At 39.0% G+C, this 12,914-nt stretch overlaps 2 protein-coding genes across 5 annotated transcripts in view; one reads left to right on the top strand and one right to left on the bottom strand.

The window, feature by feature from the left end:
* Positions 1–12,914, bottom strand: part of LOC120918789 (BPI fold-containing family C protein-like) — a 332,741-nt gene that overhangs the window by 282,042 nt on the left and 37,785 nt on the right. The window lies entirely within an intron of this gene.
* Positions 1–12,914, top strand: part of LOC120918787 (BPI fold-containing family B member 4-like) — a 46,514-nt gene that overhangs the window by 5,042 nt on the left and 28,558 nt on the right. For 3 of the 4 annotated variants that reach the window (XM_040330578.1, XM_040330579.1, XM_040330580.1), the window contains exons 3-7: positions 4,409–4,904; positions 7,987–8,091; positions 10,347–10,490; positions 10,570–10,633; positions 11,707–11,767. In XM_040330578.1, coding sequence (XP_040186512.1) covers positions 4,409–4,904; positions 7,987–8,091; positions 10,347–10,490; positions 10,570–10,633; positions 11,707–11,767 — 870 coding nt within the window. The remainder of the gene's footprint in view (positions 1–4,408; positions 4,905–7,986; positions 8,092–10,346; positions 10,491–10,569; positions 10,634–11,706; positions 11,768–12,914) is intronic. The other variant, XM_040330581.1, reaches the window with a different exon arrangement.

The raw sequence follows: 12,914 nt of genomic DNA, 5'->3' as shown, positions 1-12,914 counted from the left end.
TTCAAATTGTGTCACTTGCATACCTCCCAACATTTTGAGATGGGAATGAGGGACACCTACTAACAAAAGTATGTAGGCATAGGACACGCCCCCTGTCACACCCCCTTAAAGGAGAATTAGCCAAAAAAAGGTTAATTAAATCCACAAGGGCTTTTTTTTACCACTACTATTCCTTTATATTGGCTTTAAAAATTTACAAATACAGCAATTTAGAAATTGGATGAAAGGTTTAGCGCTGGGAAACACTTACTGATAGATAAAAAGTGCATTTTATATACAACTATATAGACCAAACCAAAATGAGGGGGAAAGAGGGACAGAGGGACATTTCTCCAAATCAGGGACAGTCCCTCCATATCAGGGACAGTTGGGAGCTATGCATTTGGGGTGGATTCCTTTCCAATGAGCTCATAAATCTTCTACTGATCAGAGCAGAGACACATTTGTGTCTGCTCAGTTTCTGCAGAGCGAACCCTCTTTGCCCTATGGGTGGCCGGGAGTAAACAGACTTTTGTGTCTATTTACACACCACTACCCTCCCATCCAATCTGCCTAAACTGAAGATGATGGATTCCCTTGCATTTTTTTTTTTTGGGTGGACCAGTTTAGATTGAAGGTAGGTAGGTGTAAATGGACACATGTCTGTTTACTCAGCCCCCGTGGCTCAGCCCCCCCTGCTCTTTGTTCTCAGGATTTGATTGACAGAAGCAGAAGCCAATATCTCCCGCTGCTACTTCGGTGAGCAGGAAGATAGGAGAGAGCTGCTACAGACAAGTACAGCGCTGGATCGAGTGAGGACTTGGTAGGTATAAAGGGGGAGGGGGGGCTATAGAAACACCTAGCCATTGCTTACCTTAATGCAGGGAATGTATTAAGGTAAAAAATGCCCAGCCATTAGAACCACATTAAACTTCAGCTTTAAATTACTAACAATATACAAAGTGTGTCTGAAAGGTTTGGTGAATGGTATCAGAAAACAAACAAAACAGAAGATACAAAATATCACCTTTATTGGCCTTCAAAAAAAAATTGCCATCCTTCACAACACGCTTTTGGCAACGTTCATAAAGCTTCTGGAAACTGTCAGCATAGGCCTCTTTAGGAAGCGACCGCAGAATCGCTGTCACGCATTCTTGGATTGTCGCCGTGTCTGCAAAACGTGCGCCTTTGATGATGTTCTTCAGGCTGGGGAACCAAAAGAAGTCCGCAGGTGCCAAATCAGAGCAATACGGTGGATGATCGAGAAAAGGTACGCAGAGCTGAGACAAGAATTGGTCTCAGCCCCTATGATGATAGTTGGCAGAAAAGATGGATCCTGGTCACACATGGTAATTAAATCTCCAGAGGATTCTATCCGTTTTGCTTTCTGTTCGTCTGTCAGTTTGTGTGGCACAAACCGGCAACAGATGTTCCACTTACCCAAATTTTTTCGGACATTAGTGTGCACTGTGTCCTTGGTATTGCCCAATTCTGCCTCCATCAATTGTAGAGTCAGACACCTATCTCGTGCCAGCATTTGTCACACTTGCTCCATCATGTCTGGGGTTCATCGACAGCCGACCCTAACGTGGCTCATCCGTCGTCCTTCCTCTTGCAAAAGCGTTCGAACTAGTCGTAAACACATTTTCTGCTCATGGCCTCCATCCCGTACACTTGCACCAACATTTTCCCGAATTTGTAGCAGAACTTGATGTTCACTCATTGCTCCATTGCACTGTGACCCTACCTCTCACACTGACAACATATGACTGCCCATAGTGGGTTTACCCTGACGGTGATGTGTACTCCACGCTAGGTGGCACTTCTCAACATGTCTTTGGATAGCCATGTGCATGTGCGTGCACCTGGCCAATGTTGCCGTTGAGATATCAGACCATTTACTGAACATTTTAGACACACCTCGTATTATAAAATATTAAGTCAAATCATCACAGAGTGGGACTGTAGATGTGAGAAAAAATATTAAACTGCCACGTCCCGATAACTAGATTTGGTATTATGTATTAAACATATTTTACAGGTAAACGTCACATTAAAAAAAAGTTTTGCTGACCCTTTGCTAGTTGCCAGGCTCCTATGCTGACCCACTGATGATAACACTGCTTTGAGATTTCTGAGTACGCAGGAAAATATGAGCTCACTGAATTTCCGGCAGTATCATCAGTTATTTTACTTGTACTTGTATAGCCTGTTTTTTTTTTTTTCCTTTAACACATTACATTTTAGATTTTCAAATATTATACAAGCCAAAACATGTTTTTTTGATTTTTAGTTTTAGATAAAGAATGGATAGCCTGTGTTAGGGCTTTTTTTTACTGGCTGTGTCCTGTTGGAGAGATTTCCCCTAACTGCCTATTTCGTAAAGTGAACGTAAATCCTCCAAAGGGTAAATTTGCTTTTAGACAGTTATCACTCGAACAGGTGTCCCGGTTGGAAGATTTCATCTCACCTTTGTTCTTGTGACCACTGTAAGTCGTATTTACTGTTCTTGTGACAATGCTCGCCGGGGGGGAAATAGAGTGGGTATTTCTCAACAACAGAGATACAAACAGCAAAAAAACAGGCCATATGGGCTATATTATTTCGAGAACAGTCTGATTAGGTCTCTCCATTATTTTGAGTTCAACAAATTGATAGCTTGCCAATTGTCTTTGTAATACATTCCTTCTGTGTATGCTAGATTGTAGAGACCTTGTTGTAAATGTTACTTTGACTGAATATGTACAACATAGATGCATGCCGTTGTCAGCATTGATGTTGTTACTTTACGGCCTTTTCAATACTAATAAAAAGGCTTTTAAATGTAAAAAAAAAATCCTGACAGGCTAATACTTCCACACTTCGTATTCATAATGAACAGTAACTATTTTAGCTTTAGGTAGACTTTAAATAGTTAACTTAATTAAGCCTTATTATTTCATGTGTTTTTAATAATAAATAGTAAGTACCTCATGGAGAGAATTCTGTGAAAATGCTATGAAGGAGTTGATTGATCTTCATTACCGTCATTGATATCTAAGTTTTGGTTGGATCACAGCAAGCTTAACAGGTCACCAGTTTCTGGCACTTACAACTATATATATATATATATATATATATATATAAATAAAGCATTCTGTAAAACATTTTGTGCTTAATTTACAAAAACTGGAGAGTGCAAAATCGGGTGCAGCTCTGCATGGTAGGCAATTAGCTTCTAACTTCAGCTTGTTAAATTAATCTTTGATAGAAAAAAAATAAACCTGGAAGCTGATTGGTTTCTATGCAGAACTGCACCAGATTTTGCACTCTCCAGTTTTAGTAAATTAACCCCTCTCTATCACAAAATTAACGTAAGCACCAAAAAAATGGTAAAAGGTTCCTTACCGATTATTTGGTAAGATATCTGAACCTAAAATCCCAGATGTTCTCCCCTCATGTTTACCATTATTAGATGGTTTCCTTCTCCCTGTTTTATATATTTTTAAATCATGGTCAAAATAATGTCGAATGAAGTAGAGATGTTGGAATAAAACATTGGCAAATAGATCTTTCTCTTGTAATAAGCCAGTGGGATACAAACCTTCAACATTTTTTCATTACCAATCTAATTTGATAATTGAAGAAACAAAAGGCAGCAAATTTGAGGCAACTTTGGACTTTCATGGTACGTTAAAGACTCACAAAAACGGGGATATAAAAAAGTATAATTTTTTTAGGACATAACATACAGTAGTTAAAATAGCCCTTAAAGTGAAAATACGGTACACATAATGAATTGAATCTCTAAAAAGAATTGGAAAGAATTAACATGCATCCTTCCTTGAAGGGGATTAGATATTTGTCCCTTCGCTTCTTGAGGAGTATACTTCAGAGATTTTTATGTTTGGGTGTCTCTAAGGAGAACAAACATATATATGAGCAATCTTAAATACAATAGAGCCAAATAAGCACATTTACAGTTGCAAAGACTTGGAAAAGATGGAACCCGCCCCTGCCTGCCACAGAGGTGAACCAACATATAAATCAAGCAACCTAAAGCTATAATACTTAATATTTTATTTTATTAGTATTTATGTATAATACATAAATACTGTTCAATCTTTGTAATATATCCCCAAGAGGAATGGACATATGGAGCTTACCAAAGCAGGGCTGGCACAGACGAGCATAACCTACTGCCTTTTGTTTCTTGAACTGTTAGGACGACGGTACACTACTATATACCCATTTGATCAGTAATGATAATTAATTTGATAATTGAGTGATGAATATGGAGAAACTGAATTTTCTTTTTCCAAATAGTTTTCCTCCTATAGAAGAAAATAACTTTTCAAATCAGAGCAAATGGTATAAATTTCTACTTGTATTAAAATGTTATTAAAAAAAGAATCCATTAAATGTTTTACTTTGCTTCATTTTTTTTTAGCTGTTTCTGGACAAATGAAAGGAAAGACTTCCCAAAACAACCTGAAAGTCCCATCGGGTAGTGGTGGTGGGGACCTTGTGGGAGGGCTGGTTGGTGGACTGCTTGGTGGCGGAGGACCAGGTGGTGGTGGACTCTTGGGTGGTGTGTTGGGAGGTGGACAAGGTGGTGGCTTATTAGGTGGTGTGCTTGGTGGAGGAGGGGGTGGTGGAGGTCTTTTGGGGGGAGTTCTTGGTGGTGGTGGTGGTGGTGGTGGAGGTGGTGGTGGAGGTCTTTTGGGGGGAGTTCTTGGTGGTGGCGGTGGTGGTGGAGGGCTTCTTGGTGGTCTTCTTGGAGGCCTTCTTGGTGGTGGAGGAGGAGGTGGCAATGGTCCAGGTCCTCACAATAATGGTGGCATCCTAGGAAATGGAGGATTGCTGAATGGACTGCTTGGAGAAGGAGGTCTTCTTGGAATACTTGGCAATGGAGGGATCCTAAACACAGTCCAGGGGATAACTGGGTAAGTCAAATAAACTAGAGCTATATTACTGCTTTTCTACAAATCATGTGTATTTATATTAAATCTCGAATTTTAGAGTGCAATTACAAGTCTTCAAGAGGCAACCAAACTTTAAATATAAATGCTTTGTAACACTTGCCCCAAAGCTGAGGGCAGAAAATGTTTCTTCAGCCTTTAGCAGCCCGTCTTACCTTAAGGCAGGCATGCCTACTGGTATCTGGCTGCCCCAAGGTCTTAGTACACAATGATATAGTTTATATTCTAATGGCACTGGGACTGAGTAAAGGAAATAGCAAGGAGTAACTGTGTTTTTGAAGATGATCATGTATTGGTAGAAGAGTATTTATACAAAAGTCCAAAGATTGGTTGTCTGGGCAGGCAGTAGATGACATCATTCTCTAGAGACAATCTAAGATCAGGACAGGCAGCAGGCACAGCATACTGCAAAAATGTAACCATAAAAAGTGAATTACCATACACTATTAAGTAGTGTTACACATAATTTTCATAGCACTAATCACCCAGTGCTGAACATGTAACACAAATGAACACAACTGTGTAAATAATATATTGGAAGTTCATAAATAAAAGTCTCATTTGATATGTTCAAACAATCTTTGAGTGTTCCATTCCTCAAATTATATCCACCACTGTGCTCCAGGCAATTTCCACTCCTTATAAGATACCATACTCACTGGGCTGGATTCAGAAAGATGAGCGGATCTTTCTGCGGGTGTAACGTATCTCAAATACGTTACGCCGCCGTAAATTTGGGCGCAAGTTCCGTATTCAGAAAGAACTTGCGCCCTAAGTTACGGCGGTGTAACGTATGTGGGCCGGCGTAAGCCCGCCTAATTCAAATGGGGATGTTGTGGGCGTGTTTTATCCAAATTTAAGATGACCCGCGTATTTTACGTTTTTTGTGAACGGCGCATGCACCGTTCGTGAAAAAATCCCAGTGTGCATGCTCGAAATTACGCCGCAAGTCGTCATTGCTTTTAGACCTATTCGCGGACGACTTACGCAAACGACGTAACAATTTCAAAACTCGGCGCGGGAACGTCGTCCATACTTAACATTAGCTACACCTCATATAGCAGGGGTAACTTTACGCCGAAAAAAGCCTAACGTAAACGACGTAAAAAAATGCCCCGTCCGGACGTACGTTTCTGAATCGGCGTAAATACCTAATTAGCATATTCCTCACGTAACTATACGGAAGCGCCACCTAGCGGCCAGCGTAAATATGCAGCCTAAGATATGATGGTGTAAGACACTTACGCCAGTTGGATCTTAGGGAAATCTATGTATAACTGATTCTCTGATTCAGGCGCATAGATATGACGGCCCGCACTCAGAGATACAACGGCGTATCTGGAGATACGCCGTTGTATCTCGTATCTGAATCCGACCCACTGACTATATATAAAACAGAGGCTATCTTTAAAATTCCTTAAAAATTTGCCCCACTTTCAATGCACCTCCGTCAGCTCCACAAAAATAAGGGTAAACTAACCATCAGAGACACGAATGGCCAACATAGCGCAATCCCCTTTTAAAATGCTTTATTTAAAACATACAGCCAATTAAAATGCACTCACATATAAATATAAAAACATGCTCATTAATGGGCCAATTGGCATCAACAACACCAGAACCATGCGGTAAGTAAACACCGCTTCTCACAAAACGTACTTCCTGTGTCACTTCCAGTTGGCATCATGTTTTGTTCAGCGTGTTGACATCTCTTCTGGTTGTCGTATAGCCCTGCCCTGACTTGTTTTTTTCATTACGACTTCCTCGGAAGGTGTGGCCTTATGGAGGTAGTGGAAATAACCTGCAGCACAGTAATGCATATAATTTGAGGATTCTGTTTGGTTTTGGTGGAATGGAACACACGAAGATTGTTTGAACATTTCACATGGGATTTTTATTTATGAACTTCTAATATATTATTTACATAGGGCACCTCATGCTCCTGACATGCACACCTTTTTTGAGGGAAGGGGCAGCAGATACTCACTGACAGCTTCAGTCCCCACTGATGATGGGGAACCAGTTTGACACCCTTTCAATCACTATGCCAGACATAAGTATCACATGCAAATGGAAGGTTTTATTGAAAAAATATTGGTTTAAGTCTAAAGAGGCCACTGCAACCTGTAGATGGCAGTGTGCCTCTGTTTAATAATGTAATTGTCTGATACAATTATAGTTTTAAAAACATATAATTAATAATGTATACATATTTGTGTGTGTACACCTTTTTTCTATGTCAGAATAAAGAGAACAGAAAAACATTTTATTCAGATGTTGTCCCAAAACTTATATGTCCATAAAATGTAAAAATAATGTAGGTGGGAAAATTAATCATAGGGGAGTTAATGAACACATACAAACATTGCAAATTTTGTTCTAATGACGCATACACGCGACCGTTTTTAACCCGATTATTGTTAAGGTGGCCTTGCCTACACACGATCGTGAAAAAAAAATGCTCTAGCAAAGCGCGGTGACATACAACACGTGCGACGGCACTATAAAGGGGAAGTACCATTCGAATGGCGCCACCCTTGGGGCTGCTTTTGCTAATTTCGTGTTAGTAAAACTTGGTGAGAGACGATTCGCGCTTTTCAGTCTGTTACAGCGTGATGAATGTGCTCTCTATTACGAACAGTAGTTTTACCAGAACGAGCGCTCCCGTCTCATAACTTGATTGTGAGCATTTTTTAAGTCGTTATATCCCACACACGACCATTTTTTACGACGTTAAAAGCGACAACGTTAAAAACGATGAGAAAATTTAGAGCATGTTCTACATTTTTAATGGCCATTTTTAACGTAGCGGAAAATGCTCTGGAGCCCACACACAATAGTTTTTAATGACATTAAAAAAAATATTTGACATCGCATCTAGGCTTTGATGACTGCATGAAAGCGCTGATATGCATACTTTTTCTTACTATGCCATAAATTTGTATAATTAGTCTTGTCTTCATTTCCATTACATTGCAAATTAATCTGTATCATATTACTCTTTAAATCAGTTGTTCTGCAATTTTATATTTTTTATTTATAACAGCCTAAGAATTATAGACCTTACTCTTCCACAAGTTTCTTTACGACTCCTGCCAGGAATTGGTGTTCATCTTAATTTATATACAAAAGTGGCAATTAATGGTAACAGGTAAGAGCAGCAATTTATGAACTATGATCTCATAATTTTTACTAATGAACAACAGTTTAGTCCAGAAGTATTCATTATAGCAGGGTCAATGAGGCACCTACAGTATTTGACACATGGGACTGATAATGTTTTTTATATTAGTGATAAAAAATATTAGCCACACAAGAAAAGCAAGTAGTGACATTGGTGGTGGCGAATATTTTTGTTTAAAAGAAAATAGTGTCCCCTTGCAATGGTGGTCAGTGTAGCATCTGCTTACACTAGGTAGGTCATTGGAGAAGAGCCCCATGCACTAATGCTCCATAAAGTTCTTTCTCATGTTTTGGATTAGTTGAGAAGTGTACTCTTACATTGGGAATTGGAGGGAGAAGGACCCACAAATATTTGTGGTCACTTGAAGAAAAGTGCCTCTTACAGCGATTATTGAGAAGAATACCCCTTACAATGGTGATCTGTGGAAAAAAGCCCAGTTATCTTTAAAGTGAGTGGTAGAAGAAAGACCTCCTTACATTGGTGGGCAAACAGAGGAAGAATGTTCCTTTGGTGGTTAATAAGAATTCCCCTTTACATTGGAAGTCTTTGGAAAGAATGGTCTGTGATAATAGCAGTCAGTTTATGCAACACTGGTCCTGGGCCACTGGTTCAGTCCACTTACAGAAGCACCAGTACTCTGCAGTCGCTACTTGATAGAAGATCAATGCCCTCGAATATCCTACTTTTTTTACCTAGGCCTGGGGAGGGCTGCTCACAAAACCTCACCCTTGATATGCCACTGAGTAGGGAGATTCTGACATATGTCTGAGCCCTATCATTACTTACATTCCTAGTTTCTAACAAATATTTTTTGGCCGGAGCGGGAGCTATCAGTGCCGGCATATTATACAACATGGGAGAAGTCAAAGATCACCAGGCACAGTGTTGCCTCCTCACACCTGATTAAATCCTATAATTGTCATACTATTTTGTGGCAGTCACAGGTTTAAATCAGGTGGTGAGGAGGTAACATATCGCCTCCTGAGATAGAGTGCAGTTGGTATCACTCCGCATTGGGACAGGAGCCAGCACTACAGAGGAGGCATTGGCTTATGAAGTTCTCTCTCCCTGCTACAGCTCCAACTTTACAAGTGGTCCCTCTGCATGGCACTCTGTTTGATGTTCTGGCATGGTGGGTCAGCAAGCCCACTCTGTGATCTACCAGTAACCTGTCCGCTATCTACTGGTAAATCATGATCTATAGGTTGCTGACCCCCGCTCTAATAGTTGCTAGGTTTTCCATGAATGGTGGACTGATCTTCTGTCTGATGGTGCCTGCTTAGTTCTGGCACCAACAGCAGTTGACAAAGCCCAAAAAAATGGGGCTTCTCTGATGTCTCAGGAAAGTAACCAAAGACACCAATGACCATGTTACAGTAGCTCGCTGTAAGGGGAACATTCTTTCTACTGATCACCAATATTGTGAATTAAAGATAATATAAGAACATTTTCCCCACTGTCCCCAAATGTTAGAGAGCACTACAATGACCACCACTGGAATGAGCATTTTTTCACTGACTACCATCACTGACTTTCAGTGTGATGTGGCTAATGTCTTCTGAGTTGTAAATGTAATAATTATTTCAGGGATTCCTCAATGATGAAAAAAAAACACAATTATAAATCAGCCACATGCATATGTCTCTTGGCACTCTTTACATCTAGGAGGAAAAAATATTTCATCTCCAAATACCGAAAGGTTTCTTCAGAGTAAGAGCTGTGAACATGTGGAATAGACTCCCTCCAGAGGTGGTTCTGGCCAGCTCAGTAGATTGCTTTAAGAAAGGTCTGGATACTTTCCTAAATGTACATAATGTAACTGGATACTAACATTTATAGGTAAAGTTGTTCCAGGAAAAATCCGATTGCCTCTCGGGGGATCGGGAAGGAATTTTTTTCCCTGCTGTAGCAAATTGGATCATGCTCTGCTGGGGTTTTTTGCATTCCTCTGGGTCAATTGTAGGTATAGAATTGGGTTTATGGTATTGTACGATATTTTTTATTTTATTTATTTATTTATTTATGGTTGAACTGGATGGACCTGTGTCTTTTTTCAACCGGACTAAATAAGTAACTATGTAACTATATGACTTTTGGGGGCAGTGAAATCCCACAATGACTGAGTTTTTTGTATGGGATGTATTTTTTTTTTAAATAAGGTTAGAAGATATTACAATTTTAGCTGTAAATACGGTAGTTCTTAGTTTTGAATTTTGTTTAAGCCTGTTAGGATTCCTTGATATCTTGGTTGAAGTAAATATCACAGCAAGAACAAGACTAACGCAAGAGACAACAGGAGTTCCCCGTTTGGTTATTGAGGACTGTAACGCACTTCTGGGTGGTATAAATATCAGGCTACTAAGGGGGTGAGTGTCAACAATCCTTATACTTTGGCATTAATTATTAGCATCCAAATGACCATATAAACTATGTATCTCTACCTAGACTGCTATCAGGGATTTTGGACGGACTTGTCAGAAATCTTCTTCAAGGCATTTTACCAGGAGTGGTAAGATTCTGGTCTGGACCATAACTATTAAATTAATTTTTACATGTAGTAAATTGTTTTGTGGGCCTCTCTAATTTTTTTTTCTAGCTAGTCAGCTTGCATGCTCCTGATAAAGGTAGAACATACAGAGAAGCAATATTGTCCCTGGAATTCCATAATGGATTGTAACAAGCTGGTTCCTCGGCTTAAGAAAAATAAACTTATCATAATGCAACTTATGTAGATAATCAAGTTTACACTTGTTTTATTCCAGCCACCAGTCTTCTCTTTCATGAATATTTCTTATTAAAATGTGTCATAAGATAATATTTCCCAGTTCCTGTCTACTTGAATGTACTTGCAATGCAAGTCCCATGAGTTATACTGTAGGTGTAGCTTTTGGATTGCATTTCACAAAATCACTAGTTTCTTTTTTATCGCATCATACATTTTCTAATGTTTTAAAATTTAGGTAGGTTCTCTTGAGCCTAAATGACCTAGGCCGAGGTTCACAGTGAATAGGGCCGATTTTGAGGAAATGTGTGGGTAGCTGAATAGGTACTAATAGGGTTTTGGTTAATGGTTGCTGGAGATTTAATATGTATCCAAAGCCAAAACTTTTGTCTTTAGCTCTGGATAAAGTATGGAAGTATTAAAAAAATTGTCAGATTTTTATTGGTGTATGTGTCTCTGCCTGGGTCCTTGCAATGTATATGGGTGACTATGGTTACTGAAGAAAGGAAGTTATTGAAAATCCAACATTTTACAAGTGTTTCTTTAACAGGAATAAAGGGGATATCTTGTTATGGTGACAATTGTCTAAGAACAGATTTCACCTCATTTTGGAGAGACTTCCTTACCTCCTGTTATGTCTCTGGAATAGAAAGTAAAGGATAAACTTCTCAATAGACTCAGACGAAATATACCTCACAGGAGTTTTAAACATTGCATACTCTATACGGAAAAACATTTTGCCTTTAGATGGCTTTAGATTAAATTGTATTATAAAGCTCTGTGAGTGGGTACATAAAATTTAAAAGAAAAAAAAAACTGTATAATTTACACAACAAAACGTGACTGATTTTCTTCTACAGCTATGCCCGGTGTTGACCGTGGTGCTAGATTTGACCAATGGCCTTCTACTGTCAGTAAACTGTAAGTTATCTATCTGAAGATATATTAACTCAAAAGTCGAAATAATATGTTGCTGTTGTTAGAGTGAAGGACATGATATAATGTTAGATTGTTTGTGTGTGGACAACATTTTACATTAAAGTGATAAAGACTTTACTAAAGATCCCATAGACTTAATGTAAGATTTCGAGGAGGTCTGAATGATGTGTTTATAGAAAATCTGTCAGTTTATCTACTCGGGGTAAAGATGCAGTGTTTGTGCCAGAGCAGCTAAATATTAGGCCCAAGGACTGTTGTCTGAAGGAAGAAGAAGTGTAAGCCGTGTAACCCTGTTTAAGCTCTATGTCATGCAGCTTTCATGGGGTTAGGAAGGACTTCTAGTTCTGACTTAGTAGAGGGCACACAAGAAAGGTAACTATAGGTTGGGGTGATTTTTTTGTTAGAGAACCTGTCACTTTTCCCTGAGTAAGCAGTCTCTTTAAGTACATTGGAATATATACAGTTTTTTTTCTTGAACCATTTGCCACACATTTACCACACTTTTTAATGCAAAGGGTTTTGACTCTACTGGTTAAAGTCAAAATTATAATTGAATTTAAATAGGATACCTTTCTTTACTAGAAATCAGTAGATTGGGCTGGAAATTATCTTACATCGAAAGAAGGAGGGAATTTCACTCACTGTGAGGATTTATGAACAGCTGCCAAGATATACTGTTAATATAAAAGAGGATGAGAAGGAGGGGAGGACTTGAATATAGAAGTATACCAAGAGAGAGCAACTCCAAAGGGAAACACACAGCAGTGTAATAGTCACAAAAATAGAAAATATTTATTAATAGAATTTTCACAAAAAGGCAACATTCACCACACCACCATTAAAGAAAACGTTGTCAATAGTGTTAAAAACAAAGAAAGAAAATACTATTAGACAATATTAAGAGGCCAGCTAATGAACATAATTTTATCAGGGTACACTGAATCTACTGTATGTGCACTATATGAGTGTGCATATATGTAACTGTGTTTTGGGAGGACAGTTTGTGTGAGATGACCCCTACCTCACAGCCATTACATCCTATTGTTATGGCAACATGTGGATAAGAAGGGACTCAAAGCCTCCACTAATGGTAGTTCTGACATTTAACCACTTCCTTACTGGGCACTTA

This window comes from Rana temporaria, chromosome 12 (genome assembly GCF_905171775.1).
Source record: "Rana temporaria chromosome 12, aRanTem1.1, whole genome shotgun sequence".
Taxonomy (NCBI): Eukaryota; Metazoa; Chordata; class Amphibia; order Anura; family Ranidae; genus Rana; species Rana temporaria.
The sequence above is the reverse complement of the archived record's forward strand: the minus strand, read 5'-3'. Positions and strand labels throughout refer to the sequence as shown.